At 52.2% G+C, this 25,751-nt stretch overlaps 1 protein-coding gene across 1 annotated transcript in view; it reads left to right on the top strand.

The window, feature by feature from the left end:
• NDRG1 (N-myc downstream regulated 1) overlaps window positions 1-25,751 on the top strand; it is a 55,671-nt gene that overhangs the window by 15,699 nt on the left and 14,221 nt on the right. Inside the window, exons 3-9 of the mRNA XM_043483222.1 lie at window positions 492-527; window positions 13,773-13,878; window positions 15,811-15,931; window positions 19,664-19,726; window positions 20,473-20,533; window positions 21,951-22,037; window positions 24,259-24,315. Of these exons, the coding sequence (XP_043339157.1) occupies window positions 492-527; window positions 13,773-13,878; window positions 15,811-15,931; window positions 19,664-19,726; window positions 20,473-20,533; window positions 21,951-22,037; window positions 24,259-24,315 (531 nt within the window). The remainder of the gene's footprint in view (window positions 1-491; window positions 528-13,772; window positions 13,879-15,810; window positions 15,932-19,663; window positions 19,727-20,472; window positions 20,534-21,950; window positions 22,038-24,258; window positions 24,316-25,751) is intronic.

Raw genomic sequence — 25,751 nt, 5'->3', positions numbered from 1 at the left:
TTTTTCCTTTGCTCTGCTGACCTGTCTTCTTTCCTGGTGGTTGGTGGTGGATCCAGCTGGGCTCAGCTTTCACGGGGTGTTTGAACTCCATCCTGAGCTGGGAGGAAAGGGTGCCATTGTTGGCCAATTTTAATCTAGATGGTGGGCTACCATGGAAGAAATGTAAAGACAGTGGCATGATCAAGTTTGAGCTTTAAAAGTGTAGCACATGGGTGGAGACAGAGACCAGTTTATAGAGTGTTGTGGTTAGCTTAGACCTTCAGATCTTTTTCACCAAGGCTCTAGTCAAAGAAGAATCCATCTACTGTGTCTATTTTTCAGTTGGACTGCTATTCTTTGAGATAGAAAGTCTCTTTGGAAAGAAATAGGCTCCACAGAGGACATAAGGTCTATATGATAGACTCAGGGCATGGGGAGGTCTGTGTGTTCGGACATTGCTTCTCTGCCCTGGGAAAGTGATGAAACTGACCATCTCTCTTGTCTCTCCACAGACCATCACCGGCCTCCTGCAGGAGTTTGATGTTCAGGCAAGTAGAAGATGTGGCTTCCCTTTCCCCTCGCCTCTTCTGTCTTCTCCTTTCCGCTTTCTTCCATGGGTTAGATCCGTGTTCAGACGTTAGGGCTAAGGGGAGAGATGGAAGTGGCCTCAGCCGGTTTCCTGCACTCAGCTCCTTCTCCCCAGAGAGAAGTGGGTTTGAGTTCTGACCAAGAAAGCAGGAGCCAGTTAACCTCTGTGAAGGCTGGACAGAGATCCAACAGCCCCTTTGACCCTGCAGAGCTGGGCAGAGCTGGAAGGCATGTGCAGAGGAAATGGCAAGACATTGGGTGGGCTTGGGACCCTGTGATGCGAAGGGATGGGGGAAGCAAAGGTTTGATGTTCTTGGCTCCACCTGGGAAAGTGAAGCCAGCTTCTCTGTGGTCTTCCGGCTCCCTGTCTGCTCCAGGTTGGCATGGGAGCAAGAGGGGGATGGCCTCTGGAGGTTTGTCCAGGAACAAGCTTTCAGGAGAGGGGGTTGACCTCTCTTAGCCGAGGGGTGGGTGAGAACCTCAGGGACTGTAAGTCTTGGACTCCTTATTCCAAAGCTACGTGGGCCCCTGCACTGCGCTGGGCCCTGGGAGCAGAGCTGGAAGCCTGAGCACATCCAGGTCACGTGGGCTTCCTGGAGAAGACAGGGCCTCGTACAGGCCGTGTGCAGGCTGGCATGCTCACCTGGCACTCTGCTTGCCCATCACACGGGTACCCCAGCTTCCAGCCCATCCTGAGTCCTGCGACTCCATCATACCATTCACCTCCTTCCTCCCCCCAAAGAGCTCCCTGGTCCTCCTGAATCTCGTATTTCAATGATTGGCCCGCCATCCATCAGAGGCTGTGAATCTTGGCATTGTCTTTGGAAGGAAGGGGAAAGAGGGAGTGGGGTTGGAAACACTGGCTGGTGTGAAGTCAGGGAGGTGAGTGAAAAGAGCACAGGTGAGGTGCGTGGGCCTCAGTGTTTTACGGGTCCTCCTGGCTGTTCCTGCAGCCCACCCTGACCCCGGGCCCCGGGAACCCCTGGGGTATCCGAGGTGTTGGTTTCTGTTCAGCCATTTGTCCTCTGAGGCTAACACATCCCACTGTGTTATATTGCCTAGTTCAGAACACACTGATTGCACCATCATTGTGCGCCAGGCCCTGGACACTGAGGCAGACGTGGCCCCTGAACTCCGCAGGCACACCCCATTGAGCCCCAAGAGCATTGAACAGCCAGGTCACTGTCTTCATTCTTAGAGTTTAGGAAGCTGTGGCTCAGAGGTTAGGTGTGCCTGGTCTGTGGTTGCGCGGCTAGCACCGTGCTCTTTGCAGTTTGACCGTGAAACCTGCTTTCACAGCCTCCTGGTCGTGTCTGTGTCAGGGCCGTGAGCAGGAGGCCTGAGCAACAGTCAGCAGCCACCATGTGCCATTTGCTTCAGAAGGGGCACCGGCTTGGCTTGAAGGTGACTCCGTGAGCTAGCAGGGAAGCTCCCTGCCCGAGGGAGGGCCTTCCAGCCTGGGGCCCTCGAGCCTCCCTTGCTGTCAGCGGGTGTCCGGGGCCGGCCACAGGGACAGCTTGGGCCGGGACAGGTCGTTCCCACACTAGGTGTTTGTGGTTAAAAGCAGCTGAGTCGAGAGATACCCTCTCATCCTTCAGGAGCGTCTCTCTGACTCATCAGCCTGGGTTTACAGCATCGCTGCTGTCCCAGCCTCTCGGTACCTCCACAGCGGATGCACCCAGACCAGGGCTGACATCTCCCCATTTTATGAATGAAGGAACTGAGCCACCCAGACAGTGAGAACTGCCACGGTCAGGCTGCAGCTGAGACATCGTGGCATCCTGAACAAAAGCATCTTTCCCCCCACCCTTTTTGAGTCAGGTCAATCGGATTTAATTCTAGCTGACCTTTTTAAGGTGTGTGCCCTTGAGCAAGTTACTCAGAACTTCTGAACCAGTTACCTGCCCTCTGTAACGCAACAGTAAGAACGGATGCTTTTGAGTCCTAACTGTGTGCCAGGTACTGTTCTAAGCACCCTGCCCTTATTTAATCAAGTATGTTCATTCACTCTTCATAAGAGCCCTGGTTGCGGCGGGGGGGTGGGGGCAGTTCTGCTATCGTCTTGTTACAGATGAGCAGTGCCTCCAAGTCACGCAGCCAGGGAGGCCCCCGGATTTCATGTTCCCCTCTCTCCTGGGCGTAACTCAGACTCCAGTGATGTTCATGGCTATGTTTACTGCTCAGGAGGCAAAAGCCACGCTCTCTGCAAGAACACAGGTTACAGGCACGGATGGATGTATGGACGTGACGGTTAGACTCTGGGGTCTGGAGACCTCCTGAGCCACCAGCTCCCTCCAGCACAGGTCCCTGGGGAGTGGGAAGAAACATGATCAGATCGCCAGGCACACTTTCTCCTCTGGGGTCCCTGCAGGTGGGAACATCAGTGGGGTGGTCTTGGCTGAATCTACAGCCCCTCTAGAGCTGGAAGCCGGGCCACCTGGTGGGCTCAGCCCACCTTTTGTGCAGAGGAACAGAGAGAGGGCCCTGGGATGGGTGGGGCTGCTCCCCAGGGTCTGAGACTTGAGCCAGGAGTGGAGGCTGTGAGTAACTCAGGCCCTGGGACAAAGGCTAGTCTTCCACCCCCACCATCACCCGCTGTGTCTTGTTCTTTCGTCCCACTGTGGCTCAGACTATCAGCTCCCTCCGCTTCTAGGCCATCAGAGGGTGGGGTTGCCTGAACCCATCACTTCACTGGCTGCTTCAGCACCCAGTACACAGACCTTGGTCCTCAGGGAGCACACGGTCTCATGGGACATGCTGGTCATGCTCTTTACAGCACTGGTTTAAGAAGAGAATCAGGGCTGGGAAGTCACTTGCCTGAGGTCCCCCTGCAGTGAAAGGAAGGTGGCAGCAGACCCCGGGCCTTCTCTCTCCCGGCCTTGAGAGCCTCCTGTTCTGCATCACCTGATGAGGCTGCTTTAGTGATGCTTCCTGTGAGCCAGGCCCTGTGCTAAGGGCTTCCCAGCCAGTATCTCACTTAATGCCTCAACAATAGCATAAGCAGAAGTGCCATTATCCCCATCACTCAGATGGGGAAACTGAGGCTGGAGGGTGGGGCCGGGTATCACTCCCAAATCTGTCTCAGCAGAAAGGGAGCTTGTTCTCTCACTGTATGGTTCATAGGCCGAGGTCTCTGTCTGCCCCATCCCTGGGCCAGAGCTCCGTCCACTGGTCTCTGTCTCAGGACTCTGGGCATGTGGGTGTGCTGGGGACAGTGGGAGGTAAATAGACTGTCTCCAGGCTTCCCAGGTCTAGATCATGCAGACCCTCCTTCTACAGTGGGAGAAGCTGAAGGACAGAGAGAGGGGGATCGCTTGTGCAGTGGTGTGCGGTGGGGGAGCTAACGGGGTGACATTGGATCCTCGTCTGGCCATTTCCCACCATCAGGAAAATAGGGTTGCGGGGCGGAAGGGCTGAAAAGATGCAACAGCTATGCCAGCCTTGGCCCTGGCTGTCTGGTGGACTCCGAGGGCAGTTGGGCTGGAGCGACAGTCCCAGGGGCCGGCTGATCATTCGGGGTTGGGCTGGGCGGGGCCCGGGGCAGGGAGGCGAACCTACTTTCTCTGTCACTGAAATGTCAGCTCTTGTCCCCGGCCCTGCCTTCCACAGGAAGCGGCTCTCAGGTCTGTGGTTTTGTCTTCCTGCAGCAGCCTTGTGATGTCTGTCTCCCCCAGGGTCAAGGCCACAGAGTCACCCAGACTCTGCGTATTCGAGAGCCAGGTTTGCCCTTTCCTGGCTGCCTGGCCCAGAGCAAGATGCTTCACCTCCCTCAGGCCTCAGTTTCCCCATCTGGCACATGGGGACCAAGACTCCAGCTAGTGTAGAGGGAACCTGGTGTGATGTTTCCCAGTCAGTGTTGGCCCAATAACACACCCGGTTTTTCCAATTGTTTTTTTTGTGTGTTGAAATACATATACAACCTAGGGTTTCTCCGATGGCTTAGCTGCAAAGACTCCTCCTATAATACAGGAGATGCAGGAGATGCGGGTTTGGGATGATCCCCTGCAGGAGGAAATGGTAACCCACTCCAGTATTCTTGGGTTTCCCTGGTGGCTTAGCTGGTAAAGAATCTGCCTGCAATGCAGGAGACCTGGGTTTGATCCCTGGATCGGGAAGATCTCCTGGAGAAGGGAAAGGCTACCCACTCCAGTATCCTGGCCTGGAGAATTTCATGGACTGTATAGTCCTTGGGGTCTCAAAAAGCCGGACATGACTGAGCGACTTTCACTTTCTCTCCCTTTCCATTACGGTTTAGCTCAGGATATTGAATATAGTTCGCTGTGCTCTATGGTAGGACCTTGTTGTGTATCCGTTATACATGCAGCCGTATGCATCTACCAACCCCAAACTCCCAATCCATCGCGCTCCCCACCTCCTTCCCCTTGGCAACCTTCAGAGCTCTTCCCATCTTTTTTTCTTAAGTATTTATTGTTTAAGACGCAGCAGATGTCGGTTCAATCCCTGGGTCGGGAAGATCCCCCAGAGGAGGAAATGGCAGCCCACCCAGTACTCTTGCCCAGAAAATCCCATGGACTGGCTGTGCTGGGTCTTAGTTGCAGCATACAAATTCCTAGTTGTGACATGGGGTCTTGTTCCCTGATCAGGTATCAAACCCAGGCCCCCTGTATTGGGAGTGTGGAGCGTGGAGGCTTAGCCCCTGAACCACCAGGAAAGCCCCCAGAACTCTTTCCATCTTGCAAAACTGTAACTCTGTCCCCATGAAATACTAATTCCCCATTCCCCTCCCTGCATCCCCTGACAGCCACCATTCTGCTTCCTGTTTCTAGGAGTTTAACTACTCTCAGTACCTCATGTAAGTGGCATCATGCAGTATTTGTCCTTTGTGATTAGCTTGCTTCACTTAATGTAACGTCCTCACGTTTCGTCCACGCTGTAGCCAGTGTCAGCACACCATCCCCTTTTAAGCTTGAGTACTGCTGCTCTGTTATACGTCTAGGCTGCATTTTGCTTATCCTTTTATCCACCAGTGGACGTTTGGGTTGCTTCCAGCCTTTGGGTGTCGTGATTAGTGCCGCTGTGAACACGGCTGTCCAGCGTCTGTTCGTGACTCTTTCGGTCTTTTTGGGCACGTACACAAAAGTGAAATTGTTGGATCCTCTGGTTATTGTTTTTGTTGTTCAGTTGCTAAGTTGTGTCCAGCTCGTTGCGACCCCATGTATGGCAGCACACCAGGCTTCCCTGTCCTTCACTATCTCCTGGATTTTGCTCAAACTCAGATCCATTGAGTCAGTGATGCCATCCAATCATCTCATCCTCTGTCGACCCCTTTCCCTCCTTCCCTCAGTCTTTTTCCAGCATCAGGGTCTTTTACAATGAGTCGGCTCTTTGCATCAAATGGTCAAAATATTGGAGCTTCAGCTTCAGCGTCAGTCTTTCCAATGAATATTTAGGGTTGATTTCCTTTAGGATGGACTGGTTTGATCTCTTTGCGGGCCATAGGTTTCTAAAATTTTGGTCATTGGAGGAACCTCGAAGACGTAGTTTTTCTGTTCCCTGTGAAGATAATTCATCACTTTTGTGTCACTTGTGACCGTTCGCAGAGCTCTGTCATATGCTCCCGTCCCTGGCACAGGGGGGAGGTAGAGCGGAGAACAAGGGTGGGGGCCCCACCCGTCTGCACCCGTGGACCTGAGGGTAGCTAGGGCAGGGGTGGTGGGTGTTCTGCATCCTCTGGACATCAGCAGAGTGAGGACCTGAAGACCACAGAGGATGAAAGCCTGGGCAAGGAGCCGGGGAGGCTTCGTCAGCCTGGGCCGAGCCCTCCCACTGGATCCCAGAGCTCTCCTGGGAGCTGGAGGCATTTTTCCGACTGTGCTTGCCTTTGTCCCTTTCACAAACGCCTGCTTTGTGCCTGGCATCGTCTTTGGCGCTGGGGATACAGGGGCGAGTGTGACAGGCAGTGACCCTATTTCCAGGGAAGTCAGTTCTAAAGGAGTGTATTGCTCAGCACCGTTCTGAGTGAGCTGCCCGTTTGGTGTTCCTACTGCTCACAAGGAGCCCTGTCTGCCTCTGACAGATGGACAGCCTGAGCGCACCGAGGTTCAGTCACTTGTCTGAGGTCACGGGGTGCAGGCAGGATAAGGCTGGGATTGCAGCCACTCCTTCTGAGTCCTTGGAAGCCGAGGTGGGTGGAGTGGGGCACCCGTGATCCATTGACCATGATGACAAATTGAACTACCGTCGGGGCTTGGAGGATGATGGCACAGGCTGCCGTGATGGGGTGAGGACTTCGGCTGAGGCGTCGGGAAAGGCTTTTGGAGCAGGTGACACTGGACTGAGACCTGAGGGAAACGTGGACTCCTGTGACAGAAGAGCAGGGACCGATCATCCGTGCAGAGGCGGCAGCACACGCAGAGGGCCCCCTGGCTCGGATTCTGAGTCTTCTTCCTCTAAGCTGCTGATAGACTCCACCTTACCAATTTGTTGTTTAGTTGCTCAGTCGTGTCTGACTCTCTGCGACCCCACAGACTGAAGCCCACCAAGCCCCTCCGTCCATGGGATTCTCCAGGCAAAACTGCTGGAGTGAGTTGCCATTTCCTTCTCCAGGGGATCTTCCCGACCCAGGGATTGAACCCGCGTCTCCTGCATTGGCAGGCAGATTCTTTACCACTGGGCCACCAATGAAGCCCCCCTTACCAATGAACCGCGATATTTGAGCTAACCAAGTACCAAGTGATGTTTTGTCAAGGTTGCTTCTGAAAAGATCTTTGGATAAAACTATATTCATTTGGATTTGGCTCCTGGATCCTGTTGACTCACAATGTTTATGAAGGTTTCCCGCAGATTTCCAGCAGTCTCTGAAACCGTGGGTGTGAGTCACTTCTGAAGGGCGTCCTTCAGAAGGCACATTGCACTGTAAAGGCTGATGTTCTCTGGGTCCTGGTGGCTTACTGCTCACAGTGCCAGGAGCAGAGACTGACAGCCTTGCTAAGGGCAGCTGATGGGCGTCCCAGCCCAGGCACTCGCCTGCACACCCTGACCTCAGATTCACACGGGGGCTCATGCCTGCGCTGGGCTTCAGCTTCTCTGATGAGCCAGGCCTCCCCAGGCTCTTTCATCGAATCTTTTGGGACTTGCACCCTCATGCCTGCCTGACAGATGAGGAAACTGAGGCATTCCCATGGCCAGGAGCTTTGAAGGGGCCACATTGAACCCAACTCTGCCCCAGATCGACTCTGTCAACCAGGACACATACTGCAGGACTAACCCCCAGAATGGCCAACCTACGTTTTATGGACTAGGTTCCAGTTCACCTTTGCAATTTTTTATCAGAAAAGATCTGGCCAGGTAGCTAATCCAAACAGTGCTCCTGTGGGTTTATGTTTAAACCCTGGACGGGGACCTGATGTAAGGACTGGAGCATCGATGTGCCTTAACGGCAGTCCACTTTTATATGTTCATTTTGTTGGTCCTTAGGGCTCATGGAATGGGGTCCCTTCTGGGCAGTTCTTGGGGGTTGAGTTGAAGGAAGCTGATCTTCTTCACTGTGAGTGTCCCAAAGTAGCCAGTGTTATTTTTCAAGGAATATTTGGTGCTTCAGCATTTTAGCTAAATGGGGGCAGACTCGTTTCCTTTCCCAAGTGGTCAAGAACTTTGTGCGTGTGTGTGCATGAATCAAAATACACACAGTTAGCCCAGAGGTCCTCAGTGAGAAATAGCCTCACGGCTGCTGTCTCAGGAGACGGCTTAGCCTCCAGCGCAGATGGCATCTGAGCCTTATCTCATCCTGGCTGATGTCACCTTAAATGGGCAGTTTGTTCTGGCCTGGGTGCTGTTTTAGGGCAGGTCGATGGGTGCCCAGCCAGACATGTGATGTTCTGCCAGCAGTTTTTGAGACCCTGCTCTGTCCTCACTTGGAGGGGCTTTGGAGCCCTCAGAGCGTGGAGCTGGGTGGGCTGCTGGCCTGGGGTGCTGGGGCTGCAGGAAGGAAGTGGTTTGATCTGGCGCTGCAGAGAAGGTTCTGGCATCAGCCTAGGCAGTAGTGTTTGCAAATTTGATGAGTGGGGAAAGTGGAAGTATTTTGAGTTCTGGTTTATTTTCTTTGGCTAGAATTCTAGAATCCGGGACTATCAGAGCTGGCAGATGCTTAATGATCCAGCCCTACCCCTTCTGCTGAAGGTGGGGAGGCTTTGTGGAAAGCCCCTGAGGGGGTTACTGGTGTGTCTGCCCATTGTCTCAGGGCTTTCTTGCTAAGGTGGGAAGTGACCCTTCCTTTGCAGGTAAGAGACCAGTTCGGAGATGTTAAGAAACTGGTCGGAGGGTACTACTGAGATAGTCCTAAAGGTGGTCCATCTGTCTATTTGGGCGCTGTAAGAGCTGATGTCTCGAGCACTAGCTGTATGTCACACACTGTGCCGACCTCTTTTCCTGCATCATCTCACTTAACCCTCAAAACAAATTGTTGGCATCCTTGAAGGGACAAGGTCAGAGAGGGTGTAAGGGATTTGCCCAGGGCCACACAATGATGAGCTAGACGGCAAAGCTTGACTGAGTCCCTGGAGCTGGTGGGGGTGGGAGATCTCAGCTCACTGCTGGCGGCTCCCCCTGCCCCGGGGCTGGGTCACTTCCTTTGGCCCCTCTTGGTGGATTTGCTCTTTGTAATTCCTTCCACCTGGATCTTTAGTTATTTGGATGGTTTGATTTGATGTGGTTTCCATGGGAATCTGTGTTTGTGTGCTCACCAGGGATCTCCGGGCAATGAGCTGATGTTACCCACAGAGCCTGTGGGTGGAGGGGATGGAAGGAGCTGGGCAGGAGGGGTGGTGGGCTGGAGGGTCTCCTGGGGCTCCCAGTCTGGTGGAGCTGGGCCTGCAGAGGGGGGAATGTCTGATTCCTGCCTGTAGGGGAGTTGATTTCCACCCCCCCACCCCAACTTTTGGATGCAGATCAACTCACAGGGAAAATGGAAACGGTGACCTTTTACCAATGTCTTTCTTTGCACACAATTGCTTCTTGTTTTCCTGCCCCCTGACTGAAGGTGGGCAGAACTCAGAGGCTTGGAAATCCTCAACCCACCGTTTCCCATCCCTGCCCGCCCCCAGCCTCACTTCCGAGGAAGCCGCTGAGACTGAACGTGACAGATGGCAGTGGCACGCATCTGGGTCAGCGCCAAGTGAGGATTAACCTCTCTGCCCTCCTCCCGGGTTTGCTGGGAACGCTGTCCTGGTGGAGGGGTCGGGAGCGCCTTGCCCTCCAGCAGTCCCGTAGTGGGGCTCTGATCAGCTCGCCAGGTCTGTCCAGCCCAGGCCATCAGACTGACCTTGTGTATACACCTATCTCCTGGTCCTGAGAAATAGATAGGTGTCCTGGACAGAGCGGGTGCGGGTCAGCTCTGCCTCTGCTAGCTTATCGCCTGACCTCCTAGGAGCTCAGTCTTCTAATCTGTAACAACGGGGGCAGAAAGAGGTGTTATGACGGTCACACTCTGTCACTGCTTCAGACTCAGCATGCACGCCTCCTTTCTTTTTTTAAAAAAAGGTATTAGAGTCTTTTTTTTTTTAGTGACTACATAAGCTATTTTTTTTTTTCTTTATGTTTCTAACTTCTGCATATTGGGGAGAGTAGGAGAGCAACAGGAAATCACTTTTTAAAAATCTGCTGTGATACTGTTACTGAACACAGGTTCAGTACCCTGTGTTCGGCTGCTTGCCATTCAAAAGCCAATCCTTGAGAGACAAGGGGTGGTTAGAAAGAAAAAGTTTGCTTTATTCAGGAGACCAGCAATCTGGAGAGAAGGCAGACTCATGTCCAAGACCCACCTCCAAGGATTCTGTTTAATTATAAAAGTTTTTGAAAGGAGGTGTATTAGAATCTTTTTTTTGTTTTATGTATGATTTGGTTGGCTGGCATCACCGACTGCATGGACATGAGTCTGAGTAAGCTCCAGGAGTTGGTGATGGACAGGGAAGCCTGGCATGCTGCAGTCCATGGGATGTTGCAAAGAGTCGGACACAACTGAGCAACTGAACTAAACTGATCATTTGTTTTTGGTTGCACTAGGTCTTCATTGCTACATGCAGGCTTTCTCTAATTGAGGCAAGCAGGGGCTACTCTTCCTTGTAGGCATCTGTAGTTTTGGCCTATGGGCTTCTCTGCCCCGTAGCATGTAGGATCCTCCAGGACTAGGTCAAACGCTCGTCCCATGCTTTGGCAGGCAGATTCTTATCCACTGGACTATCAGGGAAGTCCCTCGGGCCTCCTTGCCTCCCTCTGCTCCATGGATGGCCCTCCTTCCCCTCTTCCTCTTTCTGTAATCCAAGAGAGGCTGTCCTCCTTGGAGGCTCCCACTGAATTCCCAGGCTGTCACCCTTTCATCCACTGCAGATCATTTCCTGATGTAACTTCTTGACTGTTTCTCGATGTGATGACAACACTGAAGAAAGTTGAGAAATGGAGGGAGCCTGACCTCTGTGAGATCTCCTTCTCTTTTAGATGTCCCAGTGGGCCAGAGATCAGGACTTAGAGGCCCAAGGGTCTGTTAGGAATCTTCAGTCAGTGACTGGCACCTTTGGGTGCTAGGCTTCAGCCGCTGGGACTGGCTTTGTCCTCTGTGAAACAGCTGTCCTTGGAGCACAGGGTTCAGACCTGGCTTTTTAGAACTTTCCCAGGAGCGGATGGTGTCCTTCTGTGCAAATACGATTGTGTTCCTTCCACAACGCACCCCTTCCCGTCAGTCTTCATAACTCACGTGCTCCTTTCCCAGTGGGCAGGGCGAGATCAGTGGCTCAGCCAGGCCCACCCTTCCCCACTGTGCGCCCAGGCAGGGGACCGGGAAGATGGGGGGAGGGTACCTTATTTCACAGAAAGATGATGGTGGGGCCAGCCCTTGGCATTTTATCCTGAGCCTCTGTTCTCATGGTCCGGCTTGCTTGCCTCAACAAGCCCTGACTTAATGCTGCATCTTATGAGCTCCCAACCAGCTTTCTTTGCCTGTTGTCCCAAGGGTGCCCTCCATCCGCAGGCCATGCCTTGACCGAGGCTTGCTAGGCTGAGGGGAGGGGCAGCTGACTTAGAGCCTGGGTAAGTATGTCATCCTCTTAGAGTCCAGAGCGCTCAGCGTCTCCCCAGGGCCTGCTGAGCAGGCGGATTATGGAGGGAGGTGGTGGCAGCACATCTCAGAGCTCTCCTAGATCATCCAGCCAGTTGATTTAAACCCTGGGAGCTGGTCTTTGTAGCTCGACAGTAATTGTCTCTGGGGAGGCAACTGGAACAGCCGGCCTGCAGGGAGACATTGCAATTTCCAGTCCCTACCACGGTTTTAGTCTTAGGAGCATCTCCATAAGCAGATGGATTTGTTATTGACTTTAGTTTACGGCTGAGGGAAGGAATTCTCAGAGAAGTCTGGTAACTTGGCCAGGGTCACAGGGTGAGTGTAGCATTGGAATTAATATCATCCAACACAGTGCCCTAAAGAGGGTAATGTTTGATATTTTTGCTGACCCAGAAGGACTAGTACTGCAGACTATAAATGTCACCCAGTCTAAGACTTCTTCCAGCTTCCTGCTCTGTCATCCTGAGCATGGAGCTTTTGTGCGCATGCTCATAAGATGGCTGCTGAATCCCCAAGCATCACATCTGTATTCCAAGTTGTAAGCAGGTAGGTGGGTGAAGGGAAAAACTCTAAAGGCCAAGTCTGATTCTTTAAAAAAATTTCTCCTCAAAGCTCCAGAAACTTCTGCTGACATCTCGTTAGCCAGAACTGAATCTTCTGACCACCCTTGGCTAGAGTTCAGTTCAGTCGCTCAGTCATGCCTGACTCTTTGGGACCTCATGGACTGCAGCACGTCAGGCTTCCCTGTCCTGTCCTGCACTATCTCCTGGAGCTTGCTCAGACTCATGTCCATTGAATCAGTGATGCCATCCAACCATCTCATCCTCTGTCGCCCTCTTCTCCTCCTGCCTTCGCCAGCCTCACTCTTTCCCAGCATCAGGGTCTTTTCCAATGTGTCAGGTGGTCAAAGTATTGGAGCTTCAGATTCAGCATCAGTCCTTCCAATGAATACTCAGGGTTGATTTCCTTTAGAATTGACTGGTTTGACCTCTTTTGCATAAATCTCTAAGTGCCTCCTCCAGGCCAGACCCTGTCCAGGACAGAGTCACCCTTTCTCCCCGGAAATCCACAGTCTGTTTGGGGAGGTGGCTAAGAAGCAGGTGTGTGCCCCTGGAGAAGATTCGACAAGAGGACATTAACTCCTCTGCCCTGTGTCCGGGACAGCCCCCTCCCACCTGGCTCTGTTTCCCTGTCCAAGGTTATCTCCTCTGCTGAGGAACCCAGGGTGGTCGGCTCCCTCCCGTCTTACTGATGGATCTACGGGGTTTCAGAGGGCTTGGGAAAAGGCCGAGCTTGGGTTTGAACCCTGATGCCCCAAGCCAGTGGGGACACTGCCCAGCCTGGCCTATTTTTAGAGGGCGCCGTGTGGGTCAGCTGAAGAGACAATGGAGAATGCGGCCCCCACAATGAACCATTGTTCCCACGGTGGCTTTAGAGCCAGGGCTGGGCCTGGCAGATGACCTGTGGCCCCCACTGGGGGCTGGACATACTGCATCCTCTGTGGATTTTTCCAGCGCTTCTAGTGCAGGCACTTAGAGGAAGAGAGGGCTGGGGAAATGGGGGACTCATTTTGGGGGAGCATAAAGCTGGGACCCCTGTGCTGAGGGCGGGCCTGGGCACTAGGAGGGAGCCTGATACGCTGAGTGCCATCCCCTGTGAAGCACTCACTCCTCCCCAGGAGGCTCTGTTATTCCTCCCGTTTCACAGAAGCAGGGTACAGCCTGGAGATGCTTCAGGCGTCTTCAAAGCGGAAGCCTGTGAGTCCTTGCATCACTCAGCCAGGGATGGAGAAGGGAGAGGGTTTTTGTTAAAAGCACAGATAATGAGCTTTTCCACTCTCGAGATGGAACCTGAGAATTGGGGTGTATTTCTTTATTTTTGCATCAAGGTCTTCAGATTGGCAACCACTGACCGCAAGGGATGGGAGGGGTGGGTTTCCATGGTTCCCCCGGTCCATCTATGCTTCTACGAGTGACTTCTCTGACCAGAGGTACCTGCCACTCAAAGCCCAGGACCAAATGAGAAGCTTCTGCAAACCACAGGGGCACGCGCTGGGTGTCTGCAGGCAGTAGTTCCAGCCACGCGGTGGCTTTGGCTCCCACGTGACAGGCCCGTCTGTCTGCTCTCTCCCCAGGAGCAAGACATCGAGACTCTGCATGGCTCCATGCATGTCACGCTGTGTGGGACCCCCAAGGGGAACCGGCCCGTCATCCTTACCTACCACGACATTGGGATGAACCGTAAGTCCCGAGCAGTTCTGGGTGAGCCAGTTCCCATCAGGGCTGGGGGACACAGTCAGCTAGGAAGGGCGGGTGGGGGGGCTCCGGCTCTTTCTCTTTTGCTGGGACTTCCTGGAGCTGTTCTGGGAAGAACTCTTGCTATGGGTGGTGCTAGTGACAAAGAACCCACCTGCCAAGGCAGGAGACCTATTGAGATGCAGGTTCCTTCCATGGGTTGGGAAGATTCCCTGGAGCAGGAAATAGCAACCCACTCCGGTATTCTTGCCTGGAGAATCTCATGAACAGAGGAGCCTGATGGACTATATATAGTCCTTGGGGTCACAAAGAGTTGGACATGACTGAAGCAACTTAGCATGCAGGGGACTTCCTGGAGATGTTCTGGGAGGAACTCTTGCTACAGACTGGACAGGCCTGGAGTGCACTGCCTGAGGGGCATGGAGAGGCTGGGGACTCAGGAGCCCTCCGCCATCAGTCCGTGTGACTGCTTTTAATGAAAGCATGCAGTGGATTTTAATATTTTCACAGCATTGTGCAACTACCAACACAATCCGTTTCAGAGCATTTTTGAAAAGTGAAGTGAAAGTGTTAGTTGTTCAGTCATGTCCGACTCTTTGCAACCTCATGGACTGTAGCCTCTGTCCATGGAATTCTCCAGGCAAAAATACTGGAGTGGGTAGCCATTCTCTCCTCCAGGGGATCGTCCTGACTCAGGGATTGAACCCAGGTCTCCGGCATTGCAAGCAAGTTTTTTACTGTCTGAGCCCCCAGGGAAGCCTGTCCTTTTATCTATCACCCTGGTGGCTCAGAGGGTAAAGCGTCTGCCAACAATACGGAAGACCCGGGTTCAATCCCTGGGTCAGAAAGATCCCCTGGAGCAGGAAATGGCAACCTACTCCAGTATTCTTGCCTGGAAAATCCCATGGACTGAGGAGCCTGGTAGGCTACAGTCCGTGGGGTTGCAGAGTCGGATACGACTGAGCGACTTCACTCTCACTGACTCTCCCAATCTCTCATACCCTCCAGCCCCTGGCCACCACTAGTCTACCTTCTGTCTCTAAGATCTGCCTATTTTGGACATTTTTTTATCAGTGGAATCACACAAAATGTGGTCTTCCTGACTGGCTTTTTTTGTAATTTGTCCACATTGTACCATGTATTAGTACTCTGTTCTCTGAATGGGACCCCAAGGTTTAGACCCATCACAGATTACTTATCTATTCCAGCTGTTGGGCATTTGCCCTGCTCCCACCTTTTGACTATTCTGCATGCTGCTGCTGTGAATGTTTAGACTGAATTCTTAGGATTACCAGGAAGTGTCACCAAAGTTGGGCTTTTTACTGATGGAGGGGGCCCAGAATAAGATTAACTTAATATTACAGTTACAGAAAGCAGAAATGGTACTGTGACGGTTAGGAAGGAACTTATAGGCCTTCCTAGTCTAGTGTGTATTGCAAGCTGGGTGTTTGCTCAATTCTTGATCAGCAGACTGCCCGAGTGACATTTTTTCCCCTATAGCTTCTTAATACCTTGAGGCTAGGAATGATGTCAGTCACTGAAAACTGTTTTTCTCCTTCACTCTCATTCCTCTTTTATCAATCTCTTCTTTTCCGACATGTAATAACCATATTCCCCATAACCATAACCATCTGTACCAGATCCCATACTAGGTCCTTTTTTTAAAATTTTATTTCTTGGCTGGGCTGGGTCTTCATTGCTCTGTGCAGGCTTTCTCTAGTTGCAGAGAGCAGGGCTACTCTTCACCGTGGTGCGTGGGCTTCTTGCCTTTTATCAGCAGAGGACAGTGGGAAAGAAAAGGTGACCATTCTTGAAAGTTCCTTTCGACTGCCGTGTAGCCGTGAAACAGACAGAATGGACGCAGACTTCGTTCTCTCCTGACTTCTTCCTCTGCCCTCTCACCTGCCTCTTCTCCAGACAAAACCTGCTACAACCCTCTCTTCAACTCCGAGGACATGCAGGAGATCACCCAGCACTTTGCTGTCTGCCACGTGGACGCCCCCGGCCAGCAGGACGGCGCTGCATCCTTCCCCACGGGGTAAGACCAGGGAGCCTTGGGCAGGAAAGCCGTGCAGAGTGGAAACAGGCGGTGGGGGGAGGCCTTAGGTTGGTTTTTAACTTTTTTCTTTTTTATTATGATAAAATGTATATAACTTACATTTTACCGTGTTTAACCATTTTCCAGTGTATTGACATTAAGAACATTCACATTGTGGTACAGCCATCACCACCATCATCTCCAGGACTCTTGTGAGCCTAAACTGAAGCCCCACAAGCATCATGCACTAACTCCCCATCCCCCGCCCCTCTGGACATCCTGTCCCCCGGTCTCACAGCAGCCCATTTAGGCTGACTTGTTAATAGGTGTTTGTGGCCTAGACAGGACTGAAGTGAGAGAGGTTCTTGACAAGATGAAATGGTTAGGAGAACGATCTAGAAAGTTGGGCAGAAAAAGAGAGATCGTCGTTGGAAGTAATATTGATGAAGTACGTCCTGTGACCAGGCTTAATCATCTTTATTTGCAAATGTTATTTGCGTTTAATCCTTATATAACTGGTGCTGGCAGCTCCATTCTCTAGATGGAGAAACTGAGGCATGAAGAGGTTGACTGCCTTGCTCAAGGCTGTGCGGCTAGTTTAACCGGAGGAGGCGGGTGACTGGGTTTGCGCCCAGTCTGCTGAATCTAAGGCTCATCCCCTCTTTGGAACATCAGGCTACCTTGTTCCCGGGTGTGAACTTCCTGCTCCTCTGTGGTGTGTGGTTGGTGTGGCCTCTCAGTTCTGGCTGTGAGACGGAGGCCAGGCTTAGTGAATGCACTGGACAGCCAGGGTCACACAGGTTTAAAGTCTCCCAGAAGAGGCCTTCTTGGTCTCCACAAAGAGCTCTCCTTTTTTGGTTAGTATTCTGAATTATCCTTTTCTTCCTTTTTTTTTTAACTGAAAAAAAATTTGTTGGCATATAGTTGATTTGCAGGGCTTCTCAGGTGGCACAGTGTTAATGAATCCGCCTGCCAATGCAAGAGATGCTAAAGACGCCAGTTTGATCCCTGGTTCAATGAGATCCCCGGAGAAGGAAGTGGCAACCCTCTCTGGTATTCTTGCCTGGGAAATCCCATGGATATAGGAGCCTGGCGGGCTACAGTCCATGGGGTCTCAAAGAGTTGGAAACGATTGAGCAACTAAGCATAGTTGATTTACAGTATTGTGTTGGGGCTTCCCTGGTGGCTTAGATGGTAAAGATTCTGCCTATATTGCAGGAGACCCGGGTTTGATTCTTGGGTTGGAAGGAGCCCCTGGGGAAGGAAATGGCTACCCACTCTAGTATTCTTGCCTGGAGAATCCCATGGCCAGAGGAACCTGGTGGGCTACAGTCCATGCAGCCCCAGAGAGTCAGACACAACTGAGCGACTTAGTTTCAGGTGTACAACACAGTGATTCAGTTATACATTTACGTATATTCATCATATTTCAAATTATTCTATTTTATTTTAAACTATGTATTTTTTTCTGGGGTATAGCAGATTATAGGGCTTCCCTGGTGGCTCAGTTGGTAAAGAATCTGCCTGTGATGTGGGAGACCTGTGTTCGATCCCTGGGTTGGGAAGATCCCCTGGAGGAGGGCATGGCAACCCACTTCAGTATCCTTGCCTGGAGAATCCCCATGGACAGAGCAGCCTGGTGGGCTACAGTCCATTGGGTCATCAAGAGTTGGACACGACCGAGCGACTAAGCACAGCACATAGCTGATTAACAGTGTCATGGTAGATTCAGGTGGACGGTGAAGAGACTTAGCCATACATATACATGTATCCACCGACTTATCCTAATTATTAGTCTTTCTCAGAGAGGAAGGGAAGGGACACCCGGAGGTATAACATACACGTTACAGACTTCTTAATACAGCAGCAGATGAAGACAAAGGTCTGTCAGCATATCCATCTTTGCTTGGCCAAATTGTTTGAAAGACAGTGGCTCTTAGCTCCCAATGGAGAGATTTTAAAAATATTCTGAAACCTAGACTCCACTCCCAGGAATTTTTATTCAGTTGACCTAGAGGTTAAGGTGCCGAGTCTTTGTTCCCCAAAGTTACCATGCGATTCCAGCCTTTGGCTTGGTGGTAGGCGGGGTGGGTCTGACTCCTTTCTGCCTCCTGTGTTGGGGGTCTCCTCGGCCCTCCAGTGGACATGCCCTTCGTCCCGAGGCTGAGCTGGCAAAGCAGCGATGGGGGCCCCTGGCCGGCCCTCCTGCCTCTAGAGTCAGCTTCCTACACGTGGGGGCCTCATGATAAGTGTGGGCACAGCACTCTGGGGAGGCAGAGCCAGCCTAGAAATGAGAGATAATCGGAAGGAGAACCTGGGTTCAAGGTAACGTGGTGGGCAGGGTTGCTGCTGGTTGAGAGGAAGGAGCCAGGCCAGGAATTGGCTCCGTGTGGGACCAGGGGTTGGACCACTCATGTCCCCGTTGGAAAGGCGAGTGTGGTGGGAACAAGAGACCCCTTCCGGGCCCTGCTAAGCAGCTGGTGATGGGAGCCTCTGTTGTTTCCTGCATCTGGCAAAGGGGACGCCCTTGCCCTAAAGTCAGACCCAGGCTCTCCTGTCCTCTACTGTCTCCCGGAGTTTGCTCAAACTCATGTCCATCGAGTTGGTGATGCCATCCAACCATCTCATCCTCTGTCGCCCCCTTCTCCTCCTGCCCTCAATTTTTCCCATCATAAGGGTCTTTTCCAATGAGTCGGCTCTTTGCATCAGGTGGCCAAAGTATTGGAGCAGGCTCTCTAACCACCCCAGTGTGAGCCCTCACACTGTTACCCTCCACCGTACCTGCTGTCGTGGGCCAGTTTTGAACAGAGGGGAGCTCCTGCAGCCCTCTGTTAACAAAATTTGCAGTCCCAGAGGACATGTGAATCGAGGCGTCTCTGTGCCTTAAACTCCCCCAGGTCTCCTTTCTTGAAACTGAATTAGCCCACTGTGTCCACTCCATCAGGGTCGTTTGCGTTCTCCACCTTGTGTCCCAGGCATCTCTTGGGGAGAGGAGATAGGAGAGAGGTTTCCCTAAGATCAGGAACACTTCCTGGCAGGGCTGCCAGGGGACCTCCTTTGAAATCCTAAGAGATCCAAGTCCCCGTTCATCTATGAAACCACGTCACTTTTCTCTTAGCTTCAGTGATATTTATAATCTTCATATGAGGGAAATCATAGCAACCTTAGAGGTTTATTGTGAAGATTAAATGAGCCTGTGTGCTGTGCTCAGTCATTCAGTTGTGTCTGACTCTTTGCCACCCCATAGACTGTAGCCCACCAGGCTCCTCTGCTCATGGAATTTTCCAGGCAAGAATACTGGAGCGGGTTGCCTTTTTCCTACTCCAGGGGGTCTTCCTGACTCAGGAATCAAACCTGCATCTCTTACGTCTCCTGCATTGGCAGGCGGAATTCTTTAGCACCGTGCCACCTGGGAAGCCCAGATGAGTTTATAATGCTCATCTAATGTTCGGTGTGGGTCCTGGGACATAGGAAGCAGTTTTTAAAGGGCCACTTTACAAAGTAGAGGGTTTGGGGGGATTAGGATGGAGAGCATCCTTGCTCAGAGGAACAGGCTGTGTACACTGCGGGGGTGCCTGGAATAGGGGCCACGGAGGGACTAGGCTGAGGAGTCTGGGTGCATGAGGCAGGTTGTCACACCATCCCTGCCCTTCAAGCATGTTCCAGTTTGCACTGTTTATTTCTGCCGGGGTCCGTGCTCTCGCTAACTGCCTCTGTGTGCCTTCTCCCAAGGTACATGTATCCCTCCATGGACCAGTTGGCTGAAATGCTCCCTGGAGTCCTGCAGCAGTTTGGGTAAGAGCTTGCAGAGAAAGATCACTTCTAGCTTCTGTCTCTCCTGGGGCCTTGATCTGGCCCCACCACTGAAATCTAGGTGAATGTTTAAAGATAGGGAAGAAACCAGCTTGTCACACTCTGCAGACACTATCTTTCTCACAGTCTTTTTACTCCGATGTGCTTCTTGCAAGTCGGGCTCTTCCCCCTGAGTGAATCTACCCCATGATGGCAGCCACTTGACTCACCCTTTCCTCACCTCTCTTCCCTTATTGCTTTTTCTTTCCCTTGGAATGTTCTGGAACGGGTTGCCTGAGCCCCCCACGTCTCCCTCCAGGCCCTTATTTCTTCAGTGCTCATTTCCTTCTTCCTTGAGCCTTTCATGTGATGGTAACGCCTCAGAGTTCTTGCCCAGTTCACTTGCCTTCCAAATTTTAGAATCCAAAATACAGCTGAAGGGCGGGAAGAGGCAGTCCAGGGACTGGGCCTTCCCGTAAATGACCATCGGGCTGTCCGAGCCTGGCTGTGGTCAGGAGCAGAGTGAGGGGAAAGGAGGAGTCTCCCCAAGGTCGTGGTCTTCTGTAAGGCCACAGAGCACGTGGCATCGCAGGTCCTCCAGGGCACGTAAGGCAGCGTGGTGCCAGCCACCCTCAGGGATGCCCAGGACAGACGCTGGGGGGGACAGGGCTCCTCAGGGCAGGGGGCGAGGGTTGCATGGCCTCCCATCGCTCCCCCATCTGGATGTGAATTTTTATTTCTGCTTCTAGGCTGAAGAGCATCATTGGAATGGGAACTGGAGCAGGTGCCTACATCCTCACTCGATTTGCTGTGAGTTTTTTTGTTTTAGCTTTCTGTTTTGTATTGGAGTATAGTGTGTTAGTTGCTCAGTCGTGCCCTACTCTTTGCAATATCATGGACTATAGCCACCCCTCCCCCAGAGCTCCTCTGTCCAGGGATTTTCCAGGCAAGAATATTGGAGTGGGTAGCCATTCCCTTCTCCAGGGGATCTTCCCACATTGCAGGCAGATTCTTTACCATCTGAGCCACTTGGGAAGCCCCTATTGGCGTATAGCCGATTAACAATGTTGTGATAGTTTCAGGTGAAGAGTGAGGGACTCAGCCATACATACACATGTATCCATTCTCCCCCAAACTCCCCTCCCATCCAGGCTGCCGTATAGTGTTGAGCAGAGTTCCATGTGCTGTACAGTAGGTCCTTGTTGGTTAAAAAGAACTTTTTTAAAAAATATGTCTTAAATAAAATTAATTCAAGATTAAGGCAGAAACTTGGAAAAACAGCAAATAAAAAAATCACAAAAGGGAAAAAGAAATGAACCGTAATTCCATTTCCCAAGGGAGAACCACAGTTCACATGGTGGGGGGTGTGGTCCAGAGTTATGTATGCCCGTGGCACGTGAGGGCCGTGCCCCTAGGACGTAGCCGTGGCTCTTTCCCCTTCACTGAAATGCCGCACGATGATTCTTTTATCATCGTCCTGACTGTGGCCAGGTCCTCGCATCACCGAGTGTTCTCTTATGGCGCTTCTTTGTGACAGCTGCACATGTTTTGTAGTCAGGAAAGTCTTGGACCCTGACTGATGCTTAACTAATCAGAGATGCATGTGTTAGCATGATGGATGTCACTGACATTACTAGGGGTCCGCATCAGGCGCTATCAGGTCCTCTGTATCCTCACCAGACAGTTGTTTCAAAATGCAGTGATGCTCATTTTATTCAGCCATATGTAATCTGACGGCCTATTATTTGCTGGACTTTGTAGAGGTTAGGAATGCTAGCGTGAATACAAAATGGTCTGGCTATCTAGACTCTGAGTCCATAAAATACAGTCCTAACTGTATCTTAGATTTCTATCTCCATATCTCTGAGAAGTAAGAGGATTCTTACTGATTACTGAAGAGCCGATTACCTTGCCTGATTTATGAAGTCCATGGTATGATGTACCCATTTCACAGCTGGGGAAGCTGAGGGGCAGCAGAGTGAAGTGACTTGTCCCAGGCAGGTCTGCCAAGCACATGTGCTTCTGCTCCTCTTATGGTTTCCTCTTTCCACTCTTTTAGAAGTCCCATGTAGTGTCTACTAGGCTGGAACCTCAGTTTTGGAAGTGGAGGAGGGGCACATCCAGAGCATCAGTCCTCTTGACTTTTCTCTGTCTTTAGTTTGACTTTAAAGTTCACAGTCTCTCCCCTGGCTGGGTTGTCTCTCTCACTTCGTGCCTTGAATTGCAGCTCAACAACCCTGAGATGGTGGAGGGCCTTGTGCTCATCAACGTGAACCCGTGTGCAGAAGGCTGGATGGACTGGGCGGCTTCCAAGGTGAGCCTGGGGGCCTGGGTCAGCCTGGGGTATCCCACCCTGCAGAGGGACAGGTGTGCCCGACTCTGCCTGGAGGATAGACTGCAAGGGATCTCTCTGCGCCCCACCCCTCCACCACCCCCAGCAAAGGAGGCAGCTTTCCTCTGCTGGGCTTTGAATAGTGAACATGATTCAGCCATGCGTCATTCGGATTTCAATAAGACACTGCTGTCCAAGTCAGTGATACCAGTGGGATGTGGGTCTCTAGCCAGCTTTGATAAGGAGAAGCCTGGGTTAAGATGTATCTACTGGGGATGTAGCATATGTTGGGTTTATATTGAGATGCTGAGACTAAAAAGGCAAACAAGACAAATGTCTGTCATCCCAGTCACCCACATATGATTAATTAAAAAAAAATATGTATTTGGTGCTAATTTTATGCCACTTAGTTTTATGCCAATAATAATTAGCTAACATGTGTTGAGTATTTATCAGGTTATCTTTCTACGCTCCGTGGCATGACCTCATTCAATCCTCAGTCACCCCAGGAGTAGGGATTGTTATGACCATTTTATGGAGGAAGAAACTGAGGTTTGCAGGGTTAAGATATTGTCCAGGGTTGCACAGAGCCGGGCAGTGAGAGAACCGGAGCCGGGCAGGACCCCTTCTACTCTGGGATCCTCGGATCACCTCTGAGCTGGGCTCACTGCGGGCCCCGCCTCCATCAGCAGGTGTCAGGTGCCCGCCGGGAGCCAAGCTCCACAGGGCAGGAAACGCAAAGAGAACAGGGCACATCCCTGCCCGGGCAAGGGCCCTCGCTGTCTCGGGAAGCTCGGCTCTGGCTGGGTTCCTTGTTTATCTTTTAAAAATGATTATTGTTTTTTTCATAAAGGCCCCAGTATTTGCCAAGGAGAAGGGGAAACTGTTCCAATGGAAACAGGACAAAGACTTTCAAGCCGGGGTTATCCTGGCTTCTCATTTGGAAAGTGTGTTTTTGCCAAGGTTGGGGTGGCCTGTCAGGGACAGGGAATGTGAAGGGGTCGTGCCCCTCCGCACACCTCCCACCCCACCCTGGCCACTCTGATATTTTATTTCTTCCTGGAACATTCTGCCAGGACACGGGAGCCCTTTCCTCCCGCCGGCATGATATTCAGGAGCGGAACACACTCCCTGTTTTTTATTTTGTTTTCCAACAAGGGAGTGACACTCAGTGGGCCGGTTTGGCTTCTTGGTAGCTGTCCTGTGCCAGACGTGGGGCTGGGCCATTGACCGTTGGCTGATGTGGGCCGGAGCGCTGTTTGTGGGTTTTACTGTTTGCACTGATCTTTCCTTCTCGGCTGCAGCTTGGGGGTCTAGTGTGTGTCAGACACTGGGGTCAGATCCTGGGACATGTGTAGCTGTCTCATGTAACCCTGGCCTTGGCCTCGTGACTCTGAGCTTCCCGGCACCCTGGTGATGATGAGAGGTCTGAGGCCCAGCGGCTCTGTGACATGCCCCCCAAACCCAGGGTCACGCAGCTAGGAGAACACCCAGGTCTAGAGCTTCTCTCCCCTACAGGTCCCTGCCTGACACTGAAGTTGGTCAACACACATTTATGGAGCTCCTACTGTATACTTAGCATTTATACCTAGCTGTATGCCCAGCATTTATGGAGTGCCTACTGTATACCTAGCATTTATGAAGCTCTTGCTGTATGCCTAGCATTTATGGAACTCCTACTGTATACCTAGCTTTGTCAGTGGGAGCAGGTAGAGAAGAGAAGGTCAGAATATTCAGAGAGAGGAAACTAGCCTGAGAGGGGAAGATCTGGAGGATGACACTGAAAGGATAGTTGGGCATAAACAGATCCTGGTGTATAGACTAGCAACTCAGTGTGTGTTTGGAAGCAACAGACAACACCCTACCCCACACACCCCGCCACCCCTTGCTGAGGACTTGGTGAGCTGTGGCCTGGTGAAAGCTGGGAACATGTGAGCTCTTCGTTCAGACACGTTTTCCCCACATCTCCTGTGCCCTGGGTTCTGAGAGTAAGGAGCCGATGGAGGGTCAGGCCGCTCCTTCCAGGGCTCCAGGCCCTGTAGGTAACTGGAGACAGGTGACCACCTTCCATCATGGGTGTGACCCCTGACTTGGATGCGGGGGAGCCCATGCCGCTGCTCCGCCCCAGGGCAGTGGGGTTTGCTGACCCTGTCTGGCTGCTGTGAACACCTGCGATCTAATCCCGCCTGCTTCGTCCTCCCAGATCTCCGGATGGACCCAAGCCCTTCCAGACATGGTGGTGTCGCACCTCTTCGGGAAGGTGAGTGTGTGACCTGGCGTTCTGTTGTTCAGTCACGTGCTGCCCCGCACAGAGGGCGCGGAGCAGGGGCGATCCCACCCGGCCCTCCCCAAATAGCGAGTTGTGACTCATTCACGATCGTCACGTCATTCCTTCTCTCTCGCTGTCCCTTTAACAGAAGTCTTTTTAAACAGCTTTATTGAGGTACAGCACATATTGAAAGTATAAAATGTGACAGGTTTTGACATTCGTATATACCGGTAAAAACCATCACCGAAGCCCAGGTGACTGACAACACACCTTCCCCCAGAACCTCCCCAGGGTCGCCTGGTCTTTCTTCCCTCTGTCCTCCTCTGATCCCCTCTGGGTCACTGCAGATTCGCCGGCATTCCCTAGAATTCTGTGTAAACAGCATCACGCAGTATGGGCTCCTTAATTTTTCAGTCTAGCTCCTTTCAGTCCACATAATTATTTTGCAATCCATCTGTGTTGATGGGCATATTGAGAGTTCATCCCTTTGTCATGCTGAGTGGTGTTCCGTGGTGTGGATGGACCAGAGGTTGCTTCTCCATTCACCTATTGATGGACGTTGGGTTCTTTTCAGCTCTGGGCTATGACAAAGCCAACAGCAAGCACATCTATGGAGTGTGTCAGCCTCAGTCCTAAGGGACTATTCCACGCACCCCCCGCCCCCCCACCGCCCCTGGTGGTGGATGAGGAACCTGAGGCCAGACAGGTTGAGTGACCTGTGTGAGGTCGCACAGCCAGCGAGAGGGGCTGAGGTTGGAGCCTATGAGTCTGGCTTCAGCGTGGGTTCCCGTACCCAAGGCAGGATGCTGGCCGCCTGGGCCTCTGCTGGTACCTCGCTCTCAGATGGGCTGTGCGGGTGTCCCCACTGCAGCTGGTCTGAGCCAAGCCCCTAGTGACACGGGAGTGGTGCGTGGTTCTACCCTGTCCCCTGGCCAGCGTGGCCCCTGACTCTGGCTTTGTACCTCCTGCTGAGCTGGAGGATGTGAGAGAGGGCCCTGATGTGGGTCTGAACTGCCCCTCGTTGCCCGTCCAGCTTGGGGCGATGTGTTCTGTTCCCTGTGTGTGGCTTACACATCACTGCTTGCTCCGCGGCTGGAGAGTGTGACCCTGTGACACCCAGGGAGGCAGGTGTGTGCTGGGTCGCTGTAGCGTGCACTGTCCTCATGTTCATTTTCTGTGGCTGCTCTAACAAAGTTCCACAAGCTGGGTATCTTAAAGCAACAGGCATATATTCTCTCTCACTTCTGGAGGCCAGGAGTCTGAAATCAAGTGTCGGCCGGGCCGCAGTCCTCCAATGGGACTAGTGGAAGGTCCTTCCTTGCTTCTTCTGGCTTTCGGTAGCCTCAGCATCCCTCGGCGGGTGGTTCCTCACTCCAAGCTCTGCCTCCATCTTTGCACGCCTTTCTCTGTATCTGTTTCAAATCTCC

The sequence above is a fragment of the Cervus canadensis genome, chromosome 12 (assembly GCF_019320065.1).
Source record: "Cervus canadensis isolate Bull #8, Minnesota chromosome 12, ASM1932006v1, whole genome shotgun sequence".
NCBI lineage: Eukaryota > Metazoa > Chordata > Mammalia > Artiodactyla > Cervidae > Cervus > Cervus canadensis.
The sequence above is the reverse complement of the archived record's forward strand: the minus strand, read 5'-3'. Positions and strand labels throughout refer to the sequence as shown.